The 26,618-nt window shown below is 52.2% G+C and overlaps 2 protein-coding genes across 2 annotated transcripts in view; one reads left to right on the top strand and one right to left on the bottom strand.

Annotated features, from left to right (window-relative positions):
* BAZ1B (bromodomain adjacent to zinc finger domain 1B) overlaps nucleotides 1-14,684 on the top strand; it is a 65,397-nt gene extending 50,713 nt beyond the window's left edge. The window contains exons 14-20 of the mRNA XM_040634928.1: nucleotides 5,214-5,361; nucleotides 6,399-6,546; nucleotides 8,320-8,435; nucleotides 10,727-10,872; nucleotides 12,011-12,114; nucleotides 12,432-12,800; nucleotides 13,313-14,684. Coding sequence (XP_040490862.1) covers nucleotides 5,214-5,361; nucleotides 6,399-6,546; nucleotides 8,320-8,435; nucleotides 10,727-10,872; nucleotides 12,011-12,114; nucleotides 12,432-12,789 — 1,020 coding nt within the window. The 3' untranslated portion in view covers nucleotides 12,790-12,800; nucleotides 13,313-14,684. The remainder of the gene's footprint in view (nucleotides 1-5,213; nucleotides 5,362-6,398; nucleotides 6,547-8,319; nucleotides 8,436-10,726; nucleotides 10,873-12,010; nucleotides 12,115-12,431; nucleotides 12,801-13,312) is intronic.
* A 3,921-nt stretch (nucleotides 14,685-18,605) lies between these two features.
* Nucleotides 18,606-20,731, bottom strand: FZD9 (frizzled class receptor 9). The gene has a single exon (XM_040634526.1). The coding sequence runs from the start codon at nucleotides 20,729-20,731 to the stop codon at nucleotides 18,953-18,955; it is 1,779 nt and encodes a 592-aa protein (XP_040490460.1). The 3' UTR covers nucleotides 18,606-18,952.
* Between the last annotated feature and the right edge of the window lie 5,887 nt (nucleotides 20,732-26,618).

Below are 26,618 nucleotides of genomic sequence, written 5' to 3'. Positions count from 1 at the left end.
CTCCATTTTTTTTCTGTTTGTCTATTAGCTTTCTGCTTAAGATTACTTAGAAAAGAATTTGAAACCACTACATTAAGGGAGAGGTCGCAGGCATTATCCCATAGAATACTTCCCTTTGTGTTTGATTTCTCTCTCTCCCTTCCTTACTTTCTTTCACAGCCAGCTGGTAAAGACTTGTCTTGGGCAGTCCTGTGGTGAGTCTGGAAGTTGTAGTGATGAGTAGAAGCCGGAAGTCCTTGCCCTCCAGGAGTCCCTTTGGGAGTGGGACGGTGGGTTGTGGTGGAGTGCCAGGTCCTGACGAGAAAGCATAGGACTCAGCCTACCTGTGAGGGACACCTAGGGCAAAGTAGGGAAAACTCCCCAGAGGAGCAGATGTGTCAGCAGGGGTTTGAAGAGTAGGTAGAAGTTAATGCAGTCATGGAAGGGGGCAGAGGCCTGGTCGGACGGAACTGAAATTAGCTTTCTCCTCATGGACAGCTGCTCCTTGTTTTGTCCTCTGCGTTTACACGGTATGAGTTTACCCTCTAAAGCTCCTCAGGTGTTTGTACAGCGTTGACATGTTCCCCCTGTTTCTTCCCGAGGCCAGTGTGATGCATGATGAAAGGAGAATCCTTCTGGGTGGGAGGTTAAGTGGAGCGGAGAATTGAGATTTGGTTAGATCAAGGCCTGTTAGTTCATGCCGAAGATCAGAGACTGGACACATGTCATTATGTATCTTCGTGCGATTGGGTTCTCACTTCCTGTGTGCTCCTTGTAATGGCTGCATAGCATGCACGTCACCTTCCAGATAAAGTCTAAGACATTAGTTTATAGTCTTCTCTGCTAAGTCTCTTCTCATTAGGCATCAGTTTTTTAGCCTTGCCAAATACTGCATGGGTTTTGTTTTTAACTCTGTCCAGAGAGTCTCGTTCTTGATGTGATCTTTCCTTGACATTTCTTTACCAGTAACATTTTCGTCTTGTTGGGAAGTAGTGGCTGTAGAATTCTCGTTAAGTTCTTTTTTAGTACTCCTCCCCATAGCAAAGTAACCTCTTTTTAGCTTGTCCTATGCGACTTCATTCTTAGTTTGATTGGGGAGGAAAATCTGAGCACTGTGCAGATTTAACCTTGGGGCCCAGACACATAGTACACAAATGGAAAGCATGGAAGAGTTTCTTGGAAAATCAATTAGGTTGCCTACTAAGTAGTTCAGCAATGTTCTCCATTAAAATGGCATTATGCCCTGCCTGCAGTTCCCGACCAAAGGTCAACTTTGCCACAGCTCTGAAATTTTCCACTGTCCTTTGCTTTGAAGGTTTCCACTTAGCCCAGGCCAGCGTTTTTCAGCTGGCACCAGGTGGTTGTGTGAGTTACCTAATATCAGTCTTTAATATGGGTTTCGGTTTCCTTACTTATAAAAGTAGATTGTTTCTTGAATCCCCTTTTGTAATAGTCCAGATGATTTCAAATATTTAATGTTTATTTCATTTCTTTTGCATTAAGTGGGAAAGACCTTGTATAATTTGGCAAAATCCTGGGTTCTGTTTAGGCTCTCTGTTTACTTTGGATGCATGTGTCCTGACAACCTGATTATCTGTTTTTCCATTTTAAATGTTCTTTTGTGGAAGAATATGGTCGGAAGCCTTGTCCTATCCTTGCAAGATAGAATATTGGTTTTTTACTGTTAGTAAAGATGTTCGTGGCAACTTTGCATATAAGCTGGCTTCCCTTTGATTCTGTTACATCTACTTCTGCCTATGGACCGCCTTTATCTAACCATGTAGAGAATTTGAATTTTTCATTAGAATAATGTGTTTATCCTCCCAGTAGCATTTTAAGACACAGGATTTTACCGGATACCACCAGTGTTGAATGTCAAAACTTAGTTACCACTGTTCATCTTTTCCTAAAAACTGTGTCTTTAAAAATCAAACCCAGTGTCTTTGAATATGGTGTGGGGTTTTTAAACGTTTTAATGTGCTGGACTGTTTGGAATTTTTTTCCAGTGGTAGGAAACCAGGATGGTCTTTCAAATCTTGAGTGCCTGATGTTTTGCCCTCAGATTAGAGGCTGGAATCTAGGCTGGTCTAGGTGGATAGTCAGTGGATTTAACAGGATGCTAGTGATTGTCCAGTTTCTCTAATGTTAAGAGTATTGGTATTGGGGATCTGGAGGTGTGAAGGAGACCTGGTCCCAAATTGTTCTGAAACTTTGGGCAAAAATAATAAATGAAGGGTATACAAATGTGCACAAATGTTCATATAGCAGTCTTATTTATGATAGCCAAAAAATGGAAACAACCCAGATGTCCATCAACCGATGGATAAACAAAATGTGATTCATACAATGAAAAAATAGCAATTAAAATGGAATAAAGTAATATTACATGCTACGATGTGGATGGCCCTGGAAAAATTAAGCTCCAAGAAGGCAGTCACAAAAAGTCGCACGTTATATGAAATGTCCAGAAGAAGAAAATCTCTTGACCAAGAGTAGATTAGTGGTTGCCTAGGGCTGGGGAAGTGGTAGGTAGGTTAGGGTGGGGAATGGGGAGTGACTGCTAGGGTGCAAGGTTTCTTTTTGGGGTGATGAAAATGTTCTGATTAAGATTACGTTGAGAGTTGTGCAGCTCTGCAAATATATGTAAAACCATCGTTTTCTTTACAAGGTGAACTTGTTAACATATAAATTATATCAATAAATCTGTATTAAAATGAGGTTAAGAAAGCTTATTTCTAAAATCTTTCAGGGATTTTTAAAGATTTATTTATTTGTGAGAGGGAGAGAGTGTGTGAGTGTAAAGGGAGGGGTGGGGGGAGAGAATCTCAAGCAGACTCTTTGAGCCTGACTTGAGCTCCATATCATGACCCTGAGGTCATGACCTGAGCTGAAACCAAGAGTTGGACGCTTAACCTACTGAGCCGCCAGGCGCCCCACATTGGTGTTTGTTTTTGGTTTTTGTTTTTTAATGAGGCTCTACGCCCTGTTGAGTGCTCAGATCTTACAGTTTACAGGAAGTGAGGAAAAGGCAGTACTGTCTGCTGATAGGACTTTTTCCTGACTACTGTGTGCGTCCGAGTGTCCACTAGAGGAGAGCAAAGCCCATTTTAGCCGTTGTCTGCCTGTTCACAGTAGGCACTCTTTAGGGACTGAACCTAAAATTCTTGAATTTATATTCCATTGACGGGATGTGGGTTGTTAGCGCAGTAAGAGGGCCTGTGTGGTTCTAGGTGTCAGCTCTCCACGGCCCCGCGGGAGAGGCCAGCGAGGCAAGCCGTGGTTGTGCTCCTCACAGTGGACGGAGTTGCTCTGCGCGTGGAGGGAGGCGGCTGTGCAGCATCTCGAGGGCAGATGTTGAAATAGCTGCGGTGGAGGTTGGAGTAAGAAATGGGCCAGATTCCACTAGGGCTTTAGCAGCCTCTCATTTTTGTTGTGTTTATATTACGTGGTCTTGTTATTTATGAATTTACGCATACAGGGCTCTCTGTGTTCTCTGTTTCCATAAGAAAGAGAAAGGGCAGCCTTTGTTCCCCTCTCTCAACCCTCACACCACAGCTTCAGAAGTAGCTCAACTGTCGTTGTTCCTTGGCAGCTCTGTTTTGCAGCCTGTGGCCTTCCAGAATAACTAGCCCTTCCTTTGGGAGGAAGACGATCACCTCAAATAGACGCCTTTGCCTGGGGCGGGGCAGGGCAATGCAGCAGCCATACTGTCAGCTAGCTGGAGCCAGCCAGCTTGTAAGAGCAGCGCGCGGCTGCCTGGACTTCAGCGCACACACGATGGGGTTAAGGCATCTGGCCCCCACAGGGTAGATGATGGTGGGATGACCTCATCTCTCAGCTCGCAGCTTCTGCTGTAAGGAGGGCCTGAGCTTTACCTTGCTCATCTCTGTGGTGGTTTGTTTTCTTCCTTTTTTTTTTTTTTTAAAGGATTTTATTTATTCATTCGTCAGAGAGGGAGAGAGAGAGACAGAGCACAAACAGGGGAAGTGGCAGGCAGAGGGAGAAGCAGGCTCCCCACTGAGCAAGGAGCCCGACATAGGACTCAATCCCAGGACCCCGGGATCATGACCCGAGCTGAAGGCAGACGCCTAACCTACTGAGCCACCCAGGCGCCCCTTCTGTGGTGTTTTCTGCCTGCATGAGAGTGATAACCCCCGTGGAGGCATCTGTCTGTGCAGATGCTTACCTAATCATTTAGGCAAGAAATACTTCGAAGACCTAAAAAAACACCTTTTTTTTTAAAGATTTTATTTATTTATTTGACAGAGAGAGATAGCCAGCGAGAGAGGGAACACAGGCAGGGGGAGTGGGAGAGGAAGAAGCAGGCTCCCAGCGGAGGAGCCTGATGTGGGGCTCGATCCCAGAACGCTGGGATCACGCCCTGAGCCGAAGGCAGACACCCAACGACTGCGCCACCCAGGCGCCCCTAAAAAACACCTTTTGACTAATGAACCAGTAATACAAATAAATGAATTATCCTAAAGTGGCATTTCTGTTTTTCCTTAGAATGTCTATTTTATAGGAGTGAGGGTTGTGCTTTATCATTGAAATTCCTGATTATATTTTCCCCCATCCTAACTGTGTTTTCCCTGGGTGATTCTGAATTAACTTGCTTTTTCTGTTGATGGGAGGAGGCAGTGTCTATTATGCTGAGAGTAACTGCCCAGAAAGAAGTCAGCCTAAGCCCTGGCCCTCTGAAATTTTCACTTAGTTAAAACTTGGTGATAAAATCAAGAGGAATGCTTCGTATCAGTACTTAATATTTTTAAGTGTTGTCGAATGCTTTATAGATAGTGTTTACTGTAATTTCCAGGCCCTGTAATCTGGGTTTGTGGCACATGATGCAGAGACCCGTCATCATGTTAACCAAGGTGGTGTTAGCTCAGGACATGTTCGCACACTAGCATTTCCACAGGTGTACCCGCCTTTAAATGATACTGAATCTTTAAGTGGATTTCACTGGAGGAGACGGGTCTCTGATCACCCCCCACCCCTGCCTCAATTCTTTGTGTAACCTTTGGCAAGTTTTTTCACTCTTCAGAGCCTTGATTTCTGCTGTAAAATAAATGGGTGAGGGTGGAGAAGCTCTAGGAGGTGAGTGTACTCAGCATTCTCTTGCCTCTTCTCCTGTTCCTAGTGCTCTCAGTGCACACTGTCAGTATTATGTGAAAAATCTGCATGTCATGCCCTTAAGGTCATCGTAGCAATGCTGACCTGGTTTGGTCTCTGTTTAGGTTGCATCTGCTCTGGAAAAATGGAAGACAGCAATCCGTGAAGCTCAGACTTTTTCCAGAATGCATGTTCTACTTGGGATGCTCGATGCCTGTATCAAGTGGGATATGTCAGCAGAAAATGCTCGATGCAAAGTTTGTCGAAAGAAAGGTATATTTAGATGAGTGTTGCCTATCTGAATGTAATAGGGACTAGGACTTCCATTCCAAAGATAGTTTCCTCCCTGAAGAATTCTGTGCACACGACTTTGAAGTATAGTGGGAGAGATTTTACCTTCTGGAGGTCTGTAAAATGCTACTCTTTGAAATAACATGACAGTAAATCAGAGAAAGCCCTTTGTTCCTCAGGTTTGAGTGTAAGAGCAGTTTATCTCCAATTCTAAATTTTCTACAGGGAACAAATTAACGTAAAATTTTAAATCTCTTTTATCATCTCGGAGTTTTTAGTCATACGTGAAATAAGACGTCTACCAGCAGAGGGCAGTATTTGCACACTGGGAAGAATACTCCAGTTTGGGCCCACTGCCACTGAGTCCTACAGAGCAAGGCATTTGGGACTTTTTAATGGTCACAGCTTTCAGAGCCCGTTCCTGACTAATAGCCCTCGAGCGATTGACTTCTCAGTGGCTAAGGTTACTTTGTGAAGTGGATTAGGATTTAATTCCCAAGGTTAGAAAGACCTCTGAAAAATCTTATCAGTTGCTCTAAACACTGTTTCAGAATGAAGGTTGGAGAGGGAAGTGACCATGTCAGGTCGGTTCCGTGCATTTTTGACACTGGTTTAAGAGAACCATATCAGATAGGAGTTGGGAAGCGTTGGGGGTCGAGGAAGAGGATGGGCAGGAAATGTAATACTTCATGGGGGATTCATTTCTTAGCAGGAGATGAACAGAGACCTTTCCTGCTATGACTTGGTTTTTGCTGCTACTTTGTAAATGTTCTAACTGTCCTGTCCTAGGCTGAGCTGAATTTGGGGATATAGGTCAGAAGACCTGATTCTTATATTAACAGTAGCCTAGTTTATGCTACATTCCTTTTCAGAAATGACATTTTTTTAAAAACGTGATAACACTATGCTAGACTGTTTGCTCCCCAATGGTGTTAATCGAGGGTGAGTGGCTTGTTTGCTACAGCTCGCTGACTGTTGCCGTGCTCCCAACAATGCTAAACAAGTTTATCTCCTTGCAGGTGAGGATGACAAACTGATCTTGTGTGATGAATGTAATAAAGCCTTCCACCTGTTCTGTCTGAGGCCAGCCCTCTACGAGGTCCCAGACGGCGAGTGGCAGTGCCCTGCTTGCCAGCCTGCGACTGCCAGGCGCAACTCCCGTGGCAGGTGAGAATTTTCTTCTCTCAAAAACAAATAAATGAAATGGCTGTTGTAATTAAGCTTTAGTTATTCAAAAGAAAGGATTCTAAGGAGTTTTAAGTTCATCTTTTGCGTATGGATCCTGATCATTGGCGTTATTACAGTAGGAGCTCACAGGGCTTTGATTTCATTTTAGCTTGATGTTGACATTCCTGGTTTTCACTACCAGACATGTTCTGTATCTTCTGGATCATAGCTTCTTCTCAGATAACAGTTTATCTCCCTGTGCTTCTACTTTCCCCCTTCTTAATTACTTCCTCAACTGTCCCCTGCTCAAAGTCCTGAAACTCATGGCCTTCCTTACCCATACCTGTTGTTTTCCTTCTTTATCACGATTAGAACTCTGGGGTCACCTTGGACATCCTCCTCTCCCTCAGCTTCCATGCTCTGTTCATTTACGTCAGTTCTGTGTCCGGACATCTCACAAGTCAGTCTCCTGCTACCCACTGTCCATGGTCCCTGCTGTCAGTTGGCCCTCCTCTGTCTCTCTTCCGGGCTCCTTCAGTGGCTTCTCAACTCCTTACCTCATGTCTTTTCCCCTCCTATTTGTCCAGCTTTGGTGGGGCTACCAGAACGGTTTATGTAAGGCGTAAAGATAAGCTTGTGTCACTATCCTGAAACTTCCATCTTTCTATTGCCTATAGAATAAAATCCAAACTACCTGGCCTGGTTTTTGAGACTCTTCTACAATACCAGTCTATGTTTTTATGAGCCTTTATTCCCATGTCGTGTGCTCAGTGCAGGCTGTTCACTGGATATCCTTGCCTGCTGGGCTTTTGTCCTCGCCGGGAATATTCCCTCTCTCCAGAACTGAGGGAACTGCTTACGGCCTACGTAAAATTTCACTGGTTTTTTGAAATGTTTTTATATTCTTAGGATTAATTCTTCCTCTCTCTGTTCCAGTCGAGCGTCCAGTCTCAGTCTTTCGGTGTGTCTTGCCTCCATGGTTAGTCTTACATGTGACCGTCTTCCCGTGAGACTGTTAGTGCCCTGGCGGCGGGGGTGGTACTTTGTTCTTCACCCTGATCCCAATACGGCCTTGCAAAGAGGAGATGCCCAATGTCTGCCAAGTTAATGCCATTGTTTTCCACATTGCGGTTTGAGGTTGTGAGAGGGCAGCTTGTAGGCGCTCTGTCTTGGTCTCTGAGAGGGCAGAGCTATTTGACCCTGACCCCATCTAACAGCATTTCTCAGTTGTTATTTCTCACTCTGCTCCAGCGGCACTTGGAGCCAAGTAAGGCACGCTACCCTGAAATGGCGGAGCTTTGCACCAGCTGTTCAGAGCTGGGATTACCATTGCTTTGCTATTACGGTCATCTGCAAGCTGTTTCACTCCTGGAGCGGGGCTATCAAGGTGCAGTGACACCTGTCTGAGTTGTTTGTCCTTTCAGTCCACCCCAGAGTTGGGAACGATATCTGAAATGTTACATTCTGTGGGTGATTTTGTGAGACAAAAGGAATAGGTTTTGTATTGTTTTATGTGAGGAGAGATGGGTTGTATTTTGGTCTCGATCTCTGTTGCAGTTGGTATCTTATCCATAGCATTTGGGGCCTTGTGGAGGCGGCCTGCTGCTGAAGCTTAGGCTTCCATGCTGTTGCCCGTGTCTCGGCCTCGATTCAGGTTCTCTCCCCTCTCATCAAATCTGCCCGGTCTGTGAAGAGGATCCCCGTGGGACTTCATCCTTTCTTACGACCACTTTGGCCTAGAACCACGTTCCCTACATGTTTCCCTCCCCACAGGAATTATACCGAAGAGTCTGCCTCTGAGGACAGTGAAGATGATGAAAGTGATGAAGAGGAGGAAGAAGAGGAAGAGGAAGAGGAAGAGGAGGATTATGAGGTGGCTGGTCTGCGACGTAAGTATTCAGTTTGCCTTCATAGTTGACCTCACAGCTTTCCAACGTGACTTGGGAAGACTGGGTGGGCAGGAGCCACCCACCCAGCCTTGCCATCAGGCCATCTTTTTTCTTGCACATGTTGTGGCTGTGGGGTGACTCCACTGCCATGGTTTTAAAGGGATTTTCAAGGTGCCATGTAACCACCTTCCTAGTGGGAGGTTGGATGGCTTGGTCTTAAGAATATTTGGTCTGAGAATTAGTGGAATTCAGGGCCCCAAGTATGTTATGAAGAGTCTGCTGGCTCAAGCCTCTTTAGTCTGTGGGGACGTGGGGACCACGGGTGAGGAAGGCCTAGGCCCGCTGTCCTCTCCTAACAGTGGTTTTGGCCTCTGCTGCAGTGCTGCTTTCAGAGAAATGATTTGTCCTCCAGTCATGGTGATTTTCTCGTCATAGTGTGCAAGGATCTAGCTTTGCTAATTTTAAAAGAGAAGACTAGTTTTTTTTCATGGCTTAGGGTGGTTGTTGGGAAGGTTCAGGTCTGTTTCTCACTAGATGCCAGTGGGGGGGTGGGGGAGGGGTCTTCCTTTGCACTTAACCTCATTGATTCTCACTCTCTAACGGCCGTTCATTGTGAGTCATTTTCATGGTTAAACCTAAAGCCCTGAAGTCTAGCCTTTTATAGCCTCCTCCTTTGCAAAATATACCCTTCCTTGTAGGTTAGAAAAGAGACCACAGATCCAGATTTTGATGAGCTTTTGAAGAGATGGTACAGTTCCCAAGATCATAGCACTCTGAGAGTTTGGACTTCGGTATAAGGAGTCTGAGAAGATGCTTGGCATGACCAGTCTCACAGCAATGGTGCCACTAAAACCTGAGGGGTTTGGGTGTGCATCCCTGTCCCCGTCTGCCCAATCTTAAAGGGCTCTCATTTGGGACACCTTAATTTCTCTCATTCCTACAGGGCTCCTTTTGTTTGTTCACTAACATGATTATCCAGTTGTCCAGGGTCAGGAGACAAGTAGTCCCTTAACCCCAGATTCTGAAGAGACTTCGTCAGGTAGCTGGAGAGTGTGACTGGGACGCAGGGTTGTCAGGGAATAGATTCTGAATGTGACAGTATACTCATTTTGTGTATTTTCAGAGTGGTAGATGCTTTCCACTTGTGAGTTACTGTTTTCTTTCCAAAAAATTGTTCTCTCCAGGTTTCTAGGGTCTTATCTGCCAAAGGGGTCTGGGAAGTACTGGTACCTCAGAGCCCTTTGTCTGTTCCACCTTTTAGGCCACCGAAGATGTGTTCCCTAGTTCCCAACTCAAGGCCCTGGGTTGGTGGCTGTCTGTAGCATTTTGAGTTTCATCCTTAGTGTCAGTTTCTTCTCTCTTCCAAGCCTGGTCTTGAGCTTAGAGACCTTAAAATAGCCAGTGAAGGGTTATCAGGGTCTAGAAGTAGAATATGAAACATTGTTTATTGATTCTTTGTGTCCCTGGCTGTGTATACCCGTCTCTGTCCATGTGTCACCTCTCTACTTTGAAGGGAAAATGTGTTCAGTGGAGAAGCTTTGAGCTAATTCTAACGGAGCATTGCTCCCTGAGGACGTATTGAGAAACGTTGGTTTGTCTGACATCGAGCACCTGTTGTCAGAGACACAGGTCACCTTGGGGACTTTGTATTCGTTATTTTCCCTTTGGGGGTCCTGGGCAGGGCTCTTATGGAAGTGTCCTGGGCCATTGCTTGTGGTTTTCAGAAATGCAAGAAAGCAGGACTGGGGCAAGCCTTAAAGTGGATTCACTGAGGAAGACTTCAAGTGGGTATCAGCTTTTCTTTCAGAAGACTGTGGTGGCGAGCGTAGGATTACTCAAGGAACCAGGAGGCGAGAACTGTCCTACAGTCATATTCCACCTCACATGTAAGGACACACACTCAGAGGCCAAGCTTGGGGTTTGAGAATTCCAGGCAGACCTGTTAGCAAACGGCCTCTCCTCCTGAGTGAGTCAGCTTGCCATTGACTCCTTCAGAGGCCTCGTTCCTGGGAGTAGCTGTGAACAGAGTGGGGACAGAGAGTAGCCGTTCTGAAGGAACTGGCTTTCCAAAGAGATTCTTAGAAGGTCTTTGGCAGTTGATGAAAGGTATCCATTCATCTGCTTCTCTACCTTTAAAGTGTCTTGTCAGGTAGGGCAGGAGAGAAAGAGCAAGAGCGCCTTAATGACCAAAGGGAGCTGTTGTTCTGCTCGACCAGATGCTCTCCCCATCCCATAGGCATGCTCCCTTCATCCTCCATTGTTCAGCTCTGAATCCATATTTTCTATTTCAGTGAGACCTCGAAAGACTGTCCGGGGCAAGCAGGGTGTCATCCCCCCTGCAGCGAGGCCCGGACGCCGGCCAGGTAAGAAGCCGCATCCCGCCAGGAAGTCTCGGCCGAAGGCGCCACCTGTGGACGATGCGGAGGTTGAAGAGCTGGTGAGTGATTTCCCCTCCTCCCTGTACCGGTCGTTTCTCAGCCCCCACTCCAGCGTTAGGAATCCATCAGGCAACAGGTGGGGGCCCCTCCCCCCTCCTTTCGGAGGCTGATGGAGCAGATGGGTGGGCCTGTGGGCAGACAGAGGCCGCAGGCCCCCCAGGAGCAGCTATGTCCGGCATTCCCCTGCTGTAGCCTGCAAACTTCGTCTCCTCAAGTTAATAGGCAGCCCGTTACTTGTTAAGGATTTTAAAATAGTATCCATGTGTCTCCAGTGGCTCAGAGGGGCTGGGTCTCCATTGTGGGAATGTCAGCAATGTTGGCGCCTCAGTCACTCTTGGGTCTTTTGCCCACAGTTGCTGTGGGAGGGGCGTTACCCTCCCCTCTGCTCCTCAACCAATGTAATTTTAGTGGTTTTACTTTAGATTTCACTTGCGCTTTAAAAGAACAATAAGAGGCTCTTGAAAACGTACTGATTTTGGCAGAGCAAATTGGGGTTGGGGGCGCATAAAGCAAGCCATTAGGGAGCTCGAGGGCATTTGCGAGATCCTTCTGCTGGCCCAGCCGTAACTAACCCTTCAAGTCTGGGGCTCTGGCCACTGTGAGTCACAGCAGCGATGGCTCCCTGGAGGGGACGCCCACCCTTTCCTCTTCAGCCACTTAGCTCCCACATGCTTGCGGCAGGAGGGCCTGGGAGAGGAATTGTACCTCTTGCTTTTCTTACCTCAGAGCTCCCAACCCCACAGAATTGGCTGCCGGTGGTCCCCGTAACCCGTCTGGGTCTACACGGTTGCTTGTTTATATCCTTCCACGGTGTGCACGTAATCCCAGGTCCATCGGCTCTCACCAGTGTGCTGGTGACAGTGGCCTCTCTCGCCGACCTGTAGCAGGACCGCTGTAACAGGGCAACTGCTGCCTGCCCTCTGCTGCTTTGATCAGCGTCCACCAGGGAGGAGGCCAGTGGGCTGATGGGAAGATGCCTGCCCCCTGGCTGAGCACGCTCCCTGACTTGAATGTCAGATGACTTTGACTGTCTCTACTCCAAGAAAGTGGTGGAATTCTTTTTTTTTTTCCCCCTTTTCTTGTTCTGTCCACTCTTCTCTTGGACCTGTAATAACATGTCTCTTTCTTTGGTGCCAGGTACTTCAGACCAAGCGGAGCTCCCGGAGGCAAAGCCTAGAGTTGCAGAAGTGTGAAGAGATCCTCCACAAGATTGTGAAGTACCGCTTTAGCTGGCCCTTCAGGTGGGCTGTGTTCTCAGGCACAGGGGAGCAGGACTGGCCTTGTGGGTGCTCAGAGCTTGCAGACAGCTGGCGGGGGGTGCGCCGAGCAGAGGTTAGGACGACCCTGATCCTTCCTTTAGGACATGTCTGAGGGTGGGGGGACTTCCTTCCCAGACCAGTAGAGACAGCACTTAGTCCAAGGTGAACACACCTCTTCTCTGCCTGTCAGCTGGCTGATGTCGGCAGGGGTGGGCGTTCTGGGAATGGTGGTCCGAGAACAAGGTTTCTGTCTCCTCCTCGAGGCCGTGCTCAAGATTTCCATTTGGTCTTCTCCACAGGGAGCCCGTGACCAGAGATGAGGCTGAGGATTATTATGATGTCATCACGCACCCCATGGACTTCCAGACAATGGAGAACAAATGTTCCTGTGGGAGCTACCGCTCTGTGCAGGAGTTTCTTACCGACATGAAGCAAGTGTTTACCAATGCGGAGCTTTACAACTGCCGAGGCAGCCATGTGCTGAACTGCATGGTGAAGACAGAACAGTGTCTGGTGGCTCTGTTGCATAAACACCTTCCTGGCCACCCATATGTCCGCAGGAAACGCAAGAAGTTTTCCGATCGGCTTGCTGAAGATGAAGGGGACAGTGAGTCAGAGCCCGTTGGACAGTCCAGGGGACGAAGGCAGAAGAAATAGGCAGGGCCCTGGTAAGGGAGCCGAGGTGGGGGGAACGGAGAGAGCCGGGGAGGGTGGGAGGGAGCAGGAGAGGGAGATGGAGAAGAATGTGGAAGGGAGGAGATCACAGGGAGTCCAGAAATGCCCGTCATCCCAAGCTTGTGCTGCCTTGCCCAACTCTCCAGAGGGCCCTAAGCAGGCAGAGCTCTTTGGAGAGCCTACTCTTGGGCTGGTGGTCTCTGCCCAGAGATGCCGTGGGCGGTAGGCGGCCTTAGCCCTGCTGAGAGTTTCCAGGGAGAGGCCAAGGGTACAGCTTTCTCGTGGGCCCATATCCTTTAACTTTCTTCTTTCCTTATGGCCCCTCCTGTGTTGGCCACCACGACAGTGCCAAGCCTCTGGTCTCCAGGGGAGGGATTACTGTATTACATGGAAGGATCAGGGGTAATCAGGCCAATTTGGGGAGGCGGTGTTGATTTTTTAATCTCCATTTACACACAGTCTTGTTTCTTGAAGCCCATCCTCTGTCTCTCCCTCCCTCCCTCAGGTGACAGTAGCAGTGAGTGCCATACCGCATTCTGTATTCACCAGCATCATGAGACACTTGTGCTCTTTTGAGTTGCTCTTGGCAGAGTAAAGGGACTTGTCCTGGAGCCATTCCTGAATACCCCTCCCCTTCTTTGTGACAGCTCTCTCCCCTCCTGTCCCACCTCACCCCTTCAAAATAAAAAACAAAAAAACTGAAAAAAAAAAAAAAACCTAAAAAACCCACAAAGAACATAAGGCACTTCACTAGAGACTGGAGTCCTGCTTATAATCATGCATATAACCTTTACTTGGATGGATCTGGCCAGAGGGGTGTTGGAGCCCAGCCCACCCACATACCAGACACAAGCTCTTAGGGGAGCAGAAGAAAAGCAGGAAGAATTTAAATGTTTAATTTTTTTTAAATTGACTTTTCTAGTTATTAAAAGTTGCTTGTTTCAGCAGTGCTATTGTATAAAGAACATCTTGTAAAATATTTCTGTCATCTTGCTTTGGCACATGTACAGTACAGTTTATATGATAACGTGTTTGCTCTACTTTGCCCCGTCTCCTCCCCCAGCCCATCCTCTCGCCTTCAGAGAAGCGGGGTTGGAGGCTCAGCAGGGCAAGCGGTGGGACCTGGCGGGGATGGGGATGTCCCTCTGCCTGCCCTGGTGGCCGTTTCTGCCTCGTCCATCTCCAGCCCCCCCCCTCCTCCCTCCTTGGAGCTCCCCGAGAAGCTGAGTCTTGTAGGGTTGCGTGAGGGGCGGTGGCGGGGGGCGGAGGAGGGGCTCAGACGGCCCCTTCTGCAAGGAGTCTGGCAATAGTAGTTCTAGTTAGGCAGAACTTCGTAGTCTTCTTTCCCTTTTATGGCAGATTTTGATAAAAATGCAAAACAGGGTTTAATTTTCTTTTCTATCAGCTTTGAATTTAGAAAATGTGAGCACCTCAGCTCTTCTGTACCTATTTAAGTTAAGGGAGAACATGTCCACCGAGGGGATTACAGCTCCTAGAACTTGAGAATAAAGCCTCTTAATACGGAACTTCAAGGTGTGGTCCGTGTCTCACCCCGCCTGCCTGGCCCAGAGACTGGGGGGATTTGCTCCAGTGGCTGCTGGATAGGTTTACTGTCCCTTCTCCCCCAGGTTCGGGCTTCGCACTGACGCTCCAGTTCCATAATCCCAGCCACCAACACCGTGCCCTGCCTCTTACCCTAGAGCCAGTCTGTTCTTGTTCACAGTGAGAATCTTGTGTTCCCACTTCAGTGACACCTGAACTGTTTGTTGTTGTTGTTGTTTTTTTTTAATTGTCTTTAAGGAGGAAGGGCCCCATTAAAGGGTAAACTTGTAATAAATTGGAATTTCAAATAAACATTATGTACTTGTGTTTATAAAGAAGAAACAGTTCTGGTGAATCTTTCTTTGTGCTCTTGGGGATGGGGGTGGATCGTGCAGAGTCCCGAGTGCTGGTCCTGCTGACTTTTGGAGGCAGTTCTGCGGGAGCGAGAGGACCTCTGAAGCGTGACCTTCAAAGCTTCTTCTGGCCTTGTCCCTAGCCCCCCGCAACTTTCATTAGAATTCTAGGAATTCAGGGAAAATAACTCTCAAAGGCTTCACTGTGGGAATTTGTATAGTGCTTGAGGAGTTAATTTTGGGGCAACTCCTGACTTTTACAACACCTCAAGGAAAATTTCAAACCTAAACACAAAGAGTGAAAACAATGAATTCCCATGTCCTGTGCTTCAATTCTACCACATAGCCAATCTTACTTACGTCGTCATTGGTGTTTATGCTGAGAGTTTTTAAAGTCAGAGTGGTCTGAGTAGGTCACTGCCCGGTGGCAGCCTGCTTACCGAGTTCAGAGGTGTTGCAGAGCCCACTGTGTGGTCCCATCTACCAAGAGGTGGAACTCCAGCTCCTGGACCACCCGAACCCAGGATGGCGGTGAGTAAAGTGGGAAGAAATCAGGAGAACCCGGAGCTCTGGGTGCAGGTTCTGCCCCAGCTGCTCTATGGCGTTGCTGAGTGTGGGCCTGGAGCCAGGCCTGGCCCGAGCACTGGGGGAGTTTCAGTCCTGGGGCGGGGGGGAGGCTGCCTGCCCCAAGGTCAGCTCCAGGGTGGCCAGCACTCTGGCTCTGGGAAAGGGAGCTGTGTGACCTTCGAGCATTTCCTACGCAGTCACAGCCAGACACAGGCCCGGCCACCTCTGTGAAGTCGTTCCCCAGTGGGTCTCAGGGTACCTGAGGATGGTGCCCGTGGGGCCATGTCTTCTCATCTAGGGCATGCATCCTGGTCCTGTTAAACCATCAGCCCATTGCTCCCTGCCAAGGGTGTGACCTTCGGGGAGCTACCTGACTTTGGCTGACTCCTGGGGCGCCTGGGTGGCTCAGTCGTTAAGAGTCTGCCTTCAGCTCAGGGCGTGATCCTGGCGTTCTGGGATCGAGCCCCGCATCAGGCTCCTCTGCTGAGAGCCTGCTTCTTTCTCTCCCACTCCCCCTGCTTCTGTTCCCTCTCTTGTTGGCTGTCTCTCTGTCAAATAAATAAATAATCCTTAAAAAAAACCAAACAAACCAAAAAACTTTCCTGAGGACAGGGGTCTGAGGCTCTTCTCCTGGGATTCAACGGACCTCTCCCCCTCATCCTGCCTGTGCTGCCTTCTTAGACCATGTCTCTGGGGAGGCTGTGGAAATTTGTCAGGGGTGGCAGTGAGGTGGGGTCTGGATTGCCAGGGAGCCAGGGCATCCTCAAGCAGGACACTGAGAAACTCAAGCCGGGCAGGAAGAGAGTGTACGCATTCCATGGCTCCCCGTGCCAGACCCCTAACACTGGGGTGCGGCTGAGAGGTGGGGAGAGCAGCTACTGACCCCCCCGGGACCTCCTCAGTCTGACCCCAGTCAAGATCACCGCTGCTGACTCCTGTGAACTTTGAACTGTTTTCCTTGGAACGAATACCGAGCTCAGGGCTAAGTCCCCTTACCTAGGACGTGCCACACAAGCTCAGCCGGCTGGATGGGCATAGCCCTGAGGACGTGTGCACACAGATTGTGCTGCCAGGGCTGTGGCTGGGAGGGGCCCGGGGCACCCCGTGCACAGGCCAGCAGGTGTTGGTTTCTGAGGCACTTCCCCTGGGTTCTGGAATTTCCTTTTGGGGGCTGAGGGCGGGGGAGGCCCCACTGTGGGAGGGGTTTCTCTGGACAAAACCGCCCTAGGTTCTAAACACCTGCCATTGGGATGGAATCCGTGGTGTGGTGGGAGTCACAGAGGCTCCGGAGGCCGCAGACGGCCTGCCTGGCCGCGTGATATCCAGCCAGCCAAGCTCTCCGCACTTCCCCTGTCTGTAAAATGGGGAGAAGAATCAAACGGAAGCCGCTATAAAAGTTCTCTAATAGATGTTTCCTTCTTCCTTCTCCTTCAGGGTCTGGGACTTTTTCTGCTGTCCCCCAGTGCTGAGAAGCGGCTGGCAGAGCCCCTCACTGCCCACCTGTCCCTTCCCTCCTCCCTGTTGTTCTGGAAGCCCAAATCTTGTTTCTGCTGGGCTGGACCTAGCTGAGTGCCACCCCTCCTGGCCACTGACTGACAAGGGACAGCGGTGGACTTGTGCCAGTCCTGATGCTCAGCGTCTCCTCCGCCCTCTGCCCATACACATGTCACCTGCCTTTCTCTTCCCTGGTCTCCAGAATCCTCTCCTTTTGCTCCCGCCGCCCCTGCCCTGGTGCAGGTCCTCAGCAGCTTCAGCTTGGCTCCCCGCAGACCCGGCCAGCAAGCCCAGCTCAATGCAGCCACTATTACCACCCTCCCTCTTCCAACCTGGGCCCCTGTCACCTTCAATGAGCGTAATCTGTCTCTCAGGCAAGGACCCTCACCAAGGTGTCAGGGTCACTTGGCTTCACTGATTAAAAAAGGCCGGAGGCCTTCCTGTGTGCTCCGTGAGGGGGAAGTCTTTAGGTATGGGGTGGTGGGGGAAGGGCTGTGCAGGAAATGCATAAGCACAGGTGCCGAGGCTGCAGGGTTCCCCTGGGGGTCAGGGCCAGTCCTTGCAGGGAGGGACAGCCCTTAACTCTCCTCAACTCCCGATGGGAATTTGACACCGCCTGTTTGATCTTCAGTTGGTGTCTGTCTTGCCCCGCTGAGACTGGTGGTTGGTGCAGGGTGAAGAGCTCCAGCCTGAGAGCCCTGGCTTTGGGAACTCAGCCCTACTCCTGACAGGAAGCAGTCGTCCTTGCAGGTGAGCCTGGACCCTTGGGGCCTCCTGGCAGTGACACTGAGTGCTGGCTCTGTCTCATGCGCCCAGGGACAGTGACGAAGACCCTCACCTGGCTGAAGTCACAGCGGCCAAAGCAGACGCCAAGATGGGGCTCTGGGGTCTGACCCCCCTCCGCCCCAAGCTGATGGGGGTCCCCGTGGGATGGCCACGCACTCCTTACAGTGGGCCGAGATGGCGCAGGGTCCTGCGGCCTTGGGCTTCCCCGGCACACAGATAGACACATACCTTTTCCTGTCCCCTGACACACGAGTGTGCAATGTGCCCTGGAGCAGCCATGCGCGCTCCCCTGCACCTGCCCCATTTCTCACAGCAGCTCTCTGCACCTCAAATCTTTCCGCAGCCTTCGGAACTGGGGGCCCAGTGCCCACTAGACTCCAGGGCTCCCCATCTCCCGTCTGCACTGCCAAGATGCCCACATACCACTCCGGCCCCATCTCCACTCCACCCAGAGAGATGAGGGGAGGGGCTGGGGTGCCCTGACTAGGACCCCAGGGAGTGAGGTGCACACCAGCAATCCTGGCAGGCAACGAGGACAGTCACTGCAGCCTCAGCCCTCAGGCCCCGGGGAAGGGACAGTGGGACACGCCTACCTGAGACCAGGTTCTGAGCCTCCGAGGGGAACTTGGAGACAGGTGGATGCCCTAATTTCCCACAAGAGTGAAGAAAGCAGCCCTATCCACAACANNNNTAGAGTCCCCAAGGCCACAGGTGTCCTCCCAGGGGATTCCCAGAGTGGCCCGGCAGGCATCCCAGGCACACTTTGCGAAGCAGGAACTCAGGATTCAGGCAAAGGAGCAAAGACAGGCGAGAGGGGAAAAACACACACACACACACACACACACACACACACACGCACACGCACGCGTGTGCGTGGGGACTTCTGCAGAAACAGGTGCTCCACAGGGACGCCCTCCTGACCGGTTGGGGAGCCACAGAACGGGGCCTGGCGCATGAGGCCAGCACCCACCCAGCTCTGCCCACCACGGAGACTCCCGCAGGGCCCTCACCCTCCTACCTTCCCCTTCCCGGCCCACAGAGGACTCAGTGGTGCCACACGGGGGGTTTATTCCAGTCACAGCTTCCAGAGAAACTCAACAATAAATTACACCATTAAATAAACTCCCTGCTGGACCACGCCCCCTTCTGCCCCTCCTCCTCGCCACATGCTCTCCCAGGTCCCCGTGGGGACCTGGCCAGGCCCACCCCCTGCACTAGGCCACAGGGGAGTGAGCCTCACTGGGTCCCGGCAATCTAGGGTGGCAGGAGAGTCTCCCCGCCCTGGTCCTCGGCCCCTCGCACTCACTTGCCTGACCTTGACAGCTGGGCAGCTGCTAGTCAGCTGTCTCCTCCGGAGGGGGGGCCAGGAGGGGGCAACAGCCGCCCCGCGCAGGCCTGTGTCCCTAGAGGTGCGTGGGGTTCTCCAGAGAAGGGTCCGTCTTAGTCATGTGCAAGACCACGGTGGGGGCCTTGTAGTGGCAGTGCGTGCCACGGCCGTAGCCCCCGGGAGCCCGGCAGGCCTTTGCCCGGGCCCGACCAGCTGCCATCTTGCGGTGGCACAGGCTCTGCCAGGTCTGGAAAGTCTTGGAGCTCCACACCCAGACTCCGCTGGTGATGCCGACCACCAGCGACATGAAGATTTTGAGCATAAAGACAGCCACGGTGGGCACCGAGCCCCCTGGTAGTGAGCAGTCCCTCCGGCCCCCGGGCATGGTGGCTGCCGAGCAGGGCTGCTCTGCTGCCCGAAGGCGCCAGAAGTCCATGTTGAGGCGTTCATAGACGTAGCACACGATGACGCAGGTGGCAGGCACCGTGTAGAGGATGGAGAAGACCCCAATCTTGACCATGAGCTTCTCCAGCTTCTCTGTGTTGGTGCCGCCCGTCTTCATGATCTTGCGGATGTGGAAGAGGGCCACGAAGCCGGTCAGGAGGAAGCTGGTGCCCAGCACCAGGTAGCAGGAGAGGGGCACCAGCACGAAGCCCGTCAGTGCAGCTGCATCCATGCTGGCCACGTAGCAGAGCCCGGTGAGCTCGTCCCCGGCCACCTTGCGCAAAGTCAGGATGACGATGGTCTTGAGGGCGGGTAGGCCCCAGGCCGCCATGTGAAAGTAGCTGCCATGGGCCTCGATGGCCTCGTGGCCCCACTTCTTGCCGGCTGCCAGGAACCAGGTGAGGGTCAGCACCACCCACCACAGCGAGCTGGCCATGCCGAAGTAGTAGAGCAGCAGGAAGACGAGGGTGCAGCCCGTGTTCTCCAGCCCCTCCTGGATCACGTAGAGCGCGCCCGCCTCCTGGTCGCAGGCCACGCTCTGGGCGCCCGCCACGGCGCGGATGAGGAAGGCCAGTGAGTAGACGTTGTAGCACATGGACAGGAAGATGATGGGGCGCTCGGGGTACTGGAAGCGGTGGGGCTCCAGCAGGAAGGTGAGCACGGTGAAGGCCGTGGAGAAGAAGCACAGCGCCGACCACACGGCCATCCAGACAAGCGCGAAGTCCTTGTCGCGCCGCGACCAGAACACCTCGACGCCGGGCCCGCAGCGCGGCGCGCACGAGCGGCTCTTCTCCACGTACTGGAACTTCTCCGGGTTCTCGCAGGTGCCGCCGACGCCGCCCGGGCCCGAGGCGGGGTCGCTGGGGGGCCGCGCGGGCCGGGGCGCCACGGGCAGCATGCCCAGGCCCTTGTGGGGCTCGGCGGGGCCGGCCGTGGCGTTCTCGGGCGCCTCCATGCAGAGCGCGTGCGGGTCGTTGCGCGTGGGCAGCCGGGCGCAGTCCAGCGAGTCCGGCCAGCCGAAGTTGAACTGCTCCATTATGGGCGCGCAGCGGAGGCGCGCCTGTTCGCACATGGGCCGGCAGGCAGGGATGGGCGTCGAGACCTGGTCGGTGCACATGGGCGCGTACAGCGAGCACAGGAAGAAGCGCAGGTGGCTGTGGCAGCCGTACTGCACGAGCGGCGCGAACTCGGCCAGCTCCGCGGCCGCCTCGCCCTGCGACGTGTGGCCCAGCAGGTTGGGCATGCGGGTCAGGTTGTAGCCGATGCCGCGGCACATGGGGATCTCCACCGCCTGGCAGGGCGCCGGCCCGCGCCCTCGCTCCGGGTCGAAACGGCCGATCTCTAGCGCCGCGCCGCCCGCCGCCAGCAGCTGCCACAGCAGCAGCGCGCGGCGGAGCGGCGGCACGGCCATCCCGGGCGGCCCCGGCCGAGGGCTGGAGGGCGGCCCCGGCTCACTGGGGCCGCGCCGTCCGGCGCCCCCGTGCCCGCCCGCCACGTCGCGGGGCGCGGGCCATCGCCGAGCCGCCCGCGTGCGTCCGGGCGCCCCGGCAGCGCGCTGGGAAGCCGCCCGAGGGAGAGGAGACGCCGAGCCAGCCGAGCCGCCAACACCGCTGCCACTCGAGCGGCCGCGGAGCCAGAGCGGGCGCCGCCTCCCGGGGCCGCCGCTACAAACCTCGGGGCGGGGCGCCGGGAGGATACGCCCAGGGGCGGGCCCTCCGCGCGCCGGGCACGCCCTCCCGCCGGGCTTTAAAGGCGCCGCGGCTCACCGTTGCACCGCGGCACCCGCGTGGGTACGATCCGGCGGTGCCGGGTGCAGGTGCGCCCGGGGCCCGCGCGCTCGGTGCTTCCCCTTCCCCTGCTGCCCCACTCTCCCCGCGACAAGAGAGACGGAAGTTTCTCCTGCCCTTCATCCCGGGTCGCCTCTCTTCACCCCAGGCGGCAGACCATTTCTGAGGCCTCCATTTCTGAGGCGTTGAGAAGCCTCGGCCCCCTACTCAGTGCCAGTTCAAGTGCAGCCTGCGACTTCACCAGTTGTATGCGATTTTGTATGCTCCCTCAACCTCGGTTTCCTTTCCTGTAGAACCGACATTTTATCTATCATCTATCTATCTATCTATCTATCTATCTATCTATCTATCTATCTATCTTTATTTTGAAAGATTTTTATATTTTTTATTTTTACGTGATCTCAAGGTGGGTCTCGAACTCCCACCGCCCAGATCAAGAGTTGCGGGCCCCACCAATTGATCCAGCCAGGTGCCCCAGGACTCGGCTTTTTAAATACAAGTATCATTGACATCTAACATTAGTTTCAGGTGTACAGCGTGATTCGGTGTTTGTTTACGCCGGGAAATAATCACCAGGTAAGTCTCATCACGGTCTATCACCCTACACATTTGTTTTCATTTGTGATGAGAACTTTCAAGTTTCACTCTTTCAGCAACTTTCAAGCGTGCAATACGGCATTACTGACTGTAGCCAGCAATTGTACACGGAGTCCCCTGGACTTATTTATCTTATCACTGGAAGTTTGTATCTCTTGGCCCTCTTCACCCATTTTGCCCGCCCCTCCCAATCTGTCCTCTGTATCTGTGAGTTTTGTTTTGTGTTCAGATTCCACATATAAGTGAAATCATACAATATTTGGAGGATTTCATTTTGACACCCCAGTGTCCCCCTCTCTCTGCCCCTCCCCTCCTCTCTCCTGAGCTCCCTGGGCGCAGGGCTTTCCCTGGGGAGTCCTCTCTGGCCAGGGAGCCTGCAGCCACCACCCCAACAGCCCCTGAAGAGCCCCATTCTCCTTCCTGTGCCTGCAGAGCCCAGGCACTGTGCACAGCGACATCCCACGGATACTTTAGGAGTCCACCTCATACCCTCCTCACATCTGCCCTCACCCCTGGAAGGGGCACCTGGAAGACCCAGACTCCACAGGTCCAGACGCCCTAGCGGCTGCTCAGGGTGCTTAGAGCATGAGGGGCTGAGAGAGAGAGAGAGGCCAGCCCTGCAGGGGATTTAGGAGATGGACCGAGAACCTCCCATGAGCCACGGGGCCCTGGGCCAGGCACTTCCCTCCGTGACCTTTCCAACCCTCATAACAGTTCTGCAAAAGGAATTCTGTAATTATTTTCCAGAAGAGAGACTGAGGCACAGAAAACTCAAGATATTTGCTCAGATTACACAGCTCGACAGGGGCAGGGTGGGACTCTAGGCTCTTTCCCAGCATGAGGCTGCCCGTCACCACCAGAGGAAGGGCACCTGCCCCGTGGTGGGGACTCAGGATGCTGCGCTCAGCTCTCCCCCCACTCCCCCCCCACCCTCCGTCCCCAGGCAGGGAAGGGAGAAGGAAAGCGGCATGCTCTGCCATGGGCAGGCACCCAGCCTCACGCTCTCCGAGAGGCCCTGCAAGATCGGGCACTTGTCCACACTCGGCCCACCTGAGCTGCGAGGGGTATGGCTGCAAGATCCTGATCTTCCCCAGGCAGTTGGGTGTCTTGCAAAAAAGGACCCGCCCTTGACCACCTGGTCAGGGATAACAGTTCCCAGAATGGCAGCGTCAGCTTCCCATTGCCGAGGGTGAAACTCAGGCTCCTGGGAAGGACCGCAGACAGTCCCCGCACCACGCACCCCAGCCCGCCTTTTCATGGACCATGGGGCCGGTTTATTTCTCTGTGCGTCTGGCCCCGTGGACACATAGGTGCATGAACCATAGCGGGGGCCACACGTCATGGTGTCCGTAGGAGGTGGGGCCTCCAGAGGAGCCCCTGCTGCTGGCAGCCAGTGCGGAGGCTGAAGGCAATGGAGGCTTCCCACTACCCCCACTGGGCCCGGGAGCCAGGGTTTTTGTGCCCCTGCCCCCCAGCAGGGCGGAGAGGAGTCTGGGGGCCCTTCCTCTGTCAGTGGTGGTGGGGAGGGTGCCCCAGGAGCTGGGGGATGCCAGGCCTGTCACCATGGCAACGGCTGCTCCTGGGAAGCCAGAGGTGGGGGGTGTGGAAGGGCCCCTCCCCCATGCAGATGCTGCCTGGAGAGGAGGCCTCTTGGGCCGCCTGCCCACCCACCCGGCTTTGTCACTCGATCTCCGTCTTTACAAAGGCAGAACAATACCCCAGGGCTCTCTGAAAGGGAGACGATGAACCGGGAGGAGGGGGATTACCATCAGTGCCCACCCCCCATTCCTGCTTCACTGGGCAGAGGGGCCGGAGACAGGGGTGAGGTGGTAGTAGGTCCCCCCTCTCAGCTCCTCCCCGGAGAGGCCTCCCTTCCTGGGGGCCCTGCACACGCCCTCTCATCCCCCACACTCCTCTTGTCTCCCTGGCTTGCACTCCCAGAGGCCCTTCTTACCACATCCTCCCTATGGCCACATGTCACCCCCACTGGACACTTGCTGCCCTGCCCTCACTTGGGTCTGATACTGCCTCCTCTAGGATGACCCCCCCACACCTCCAGATGGCCTTGGTGCTCGCCTCTGTGCCCTATGGCCCCCACACCTGTGCCTGTCTTCCCCACAAGCCTCGAAGCCCCTGGGTGTCTTGGGCGCCTGGCCTAGAGCAAGCTTCCATAAATGTTTGTTGAATGAAAAACATGCTGTGATGAGGAGGGGGCTGTAGATCTTCCTGAAAGAGCCTGAATGCCAGGGGGGCCTGAGGATGAGGAAGGGTAGTGATTGGACACTGGAGCACAGAGGTAAGCAGGCTCAGCCCGTACCTTCTCCAGGTGCCCAGGACATCCTGTAGGAGGGCTGTCGCTGGTGCGGGACGACCTGGCAGGTACACGGGCGCACCTGCTCCGGCCGGGGCAGGTGTGGAGCGACACCAGTCTGGGCAGAGGAGGTGGGTGTGCTGGGACTGGGAGGCAGGGGCGAGGTAACTGAGCATCTGCAGGGACATGCAGGGGCCTGGTTGTTCCTGTGTGTGTACCCTCCACCCCCCCCCTCGTGCACGGGGCAGGACTGGCTGATGTGCTGGTGTGGGGGGCCCTCCAGGAATGGGCTCACCTCCCCAAAATTTGAACCCTGGTTCTCACTCCATTTCCCTTGCCCGCGCTGTCAAGGGCTGGATGAGACTGTTCCATTCTTACTAAAGAAGAATTTTTAAAATTCCTTGTTAGGGCATTTCCAATGTTCACAACTAATCAGCATTAGAGGTGAGGAGAGAAATAAGATGATTATGTCCTCCTCCCCCTACAAACCCCGCCCTCAGGGAATCAGCACTGAGTTCAGGCAGCTCTTGGGCGCCTGGGAGGCTCAGTCACTTAACGTCTGCCATCCGCTCAGGTCCTGATCCCAGAGTCTGGGGATCAGGCTCCCTGCTCAGCGGGGAGTCTGCTTCTCCCTCTCCCTCTGCTGCTCCCCCTGCTTGTGCGCGCGTGAGTGCTCTCTCTCTCTGCTAGATAAAAAAAAATCTTTAAAAAAAAGAGTTCAGGCACCTGTCTTGATACTTTCTCCTAGACTTAGCAAACATACACACAGTACAATCTTTTCCTGCTTTCTGTTTTACTAAAATGGAATTAATATTGTACTTTTTTTTTTTTTTTGAGAGAAAGAATGGGAGAACGGGGTTGGGGGGAGGGGTAGAGGGAGAAAGAGAATCTCAAGCGGGCTTCACGCCCGAGTGCAGAGCCCATCAGCAGGCTTCATCTCACGACCCTGAGATCATGACCTGAGCCGAAATCAAGAGTCAGGCACTCAGTTCACTGAGCCACCCAGGCACCCCAATATTGTACATCTTACACTTCATTTCTCTCACCTAAAAATCTATCATGGGTAGACGGATGGCTAGATGATCAAAATAAGAGTAGCAAAATGTTAACGGTAGCATCTGTGTGGTGAGTGTTCAGGCACTCACTATAAATTTGGTTCAACATCTCCATATATATTTTTTTCCATATATTTTTAAATTCTCATAATAAAATGGTTGAAACAAAAAATCTGTCATGAATGTCTTTCCATGTCAACACACAGGATCTAACCCATTCTTTTAATTGTCACTCTGATTCCCACCGTGTGGACTTATTGTACGTTATTCAGCTATTCCCCTTTAGATAGACATTCAGGTGGTTTCTATTAACGATGTCTATTACCACGCAGATCCATGAGTATATGTGTCTTACGTTCAGGGTCTGCAAACTGTGGTCCACAGGCCAAATCTAGCCCGCTGCCTGTTTTTCTAAATAAAGTTTTATTGGAACAAAACCATGCTCGCTGGTTGACATGGAGTCTATGGTCTTTGAGCTACAAAGACAGAGGTGAGTAGCTGTGAGCGAGACTATATGGGCCACAAAATGGAAAACTTTTACTATTTGGCTCTTCACAGAAAATGTTTGTCAACTCCTGAATATAACTTGTGCTTTTATTTTTATTTTTTGTTTTTTAAAGATTTTATTTATTCATTTGACAGAGAGAGACAGCCAGCGAGAGAGGGAACACAAGCAGGGGGAGTGGGAGAGGAAGAAGCAGGCTCCTAGCGGAGGAGCCTCATGCGGGGCTCGATCCCAGAACGCCGGGATCACGCCCTGAGCCGAAGGCAGATGCTTAACGACTGAGCCACCCAGGCGCCCCCGTGCTTTTATTTTTGTAGCACAGAGTCTGAGAACTTGATGGATCAATGGGTGTGTGAATTTTTTAATAGCATCATTGAGGTACATTATTGATGCACGATTCACATATTTAAAGCGTGCTGGGGCGCCTGGGTGGCACAGCGGTTAAGCATCTGCCTTCAGCTCAGGGCGTGATCCCGGTGTTCTGGGATCGAGCCCCACATCAGGCTCCTCCGCTATGAGCCTGCTTCTTCCTCTCCCACTCCCCCTGCTTGTGTTCCCTCTCTCGCTGGCTGTCTCTATCTCTGCCGAATGAATAAATAAAATCTTTAAAAAAAAAGTAAAAATAAAGTGTGCAATTTGATGAGTTTTGACATATGGCTATACTTGTGAAATCATCACCACAATCAGTGCAGATAATGACTATCTTCTGGTTCAAATGCAAGTGTCTTACTGGGAAATAACACATTAAAATATTAATAACTGGTACATACGTACCTGGTATATACAATAACTGGCCAGTATAGTGCAAACTGAGCTTAAAGATAGGTATCATTTGTTAAGTATTAATTTACATTGTATGTAGTCCTCTTAACACCTTACTAACTGGTAGTTATTTATTTGAATTTTTAGGTGAGGAAATGGGCCCAGAGAGAGTTCCAGCTACTGACCTAAGGGCAAGCAACAGTGCCAGGATTGAAAAATAATACTAGTGAGTATATTCTTCACCCCCAAAAGTTGTCTTGTACCTTCTCCCCCCCCCCCCC

This window comes from Ursus maritimus, unplaced genomic scaffold (genome assembly GCF_017311325.1).
Source record: "Ursus maritimus isolate PB19 unplaced genomic scaffold, ASM1731132v1 scaffold_2, whole genome shotgun sequence".
Taxonomy (NCBI): Eukaryota; Metazoa; Chordata; class Mammalia; order Carnivora; family Ursidae; genus Ursus; species Ursus maritimus.
The sequence above is the reverse complement of the archived record's forward strand: the minus strand, read 5'-3'. Positions and strand labels throughout refer to the sequence as shown.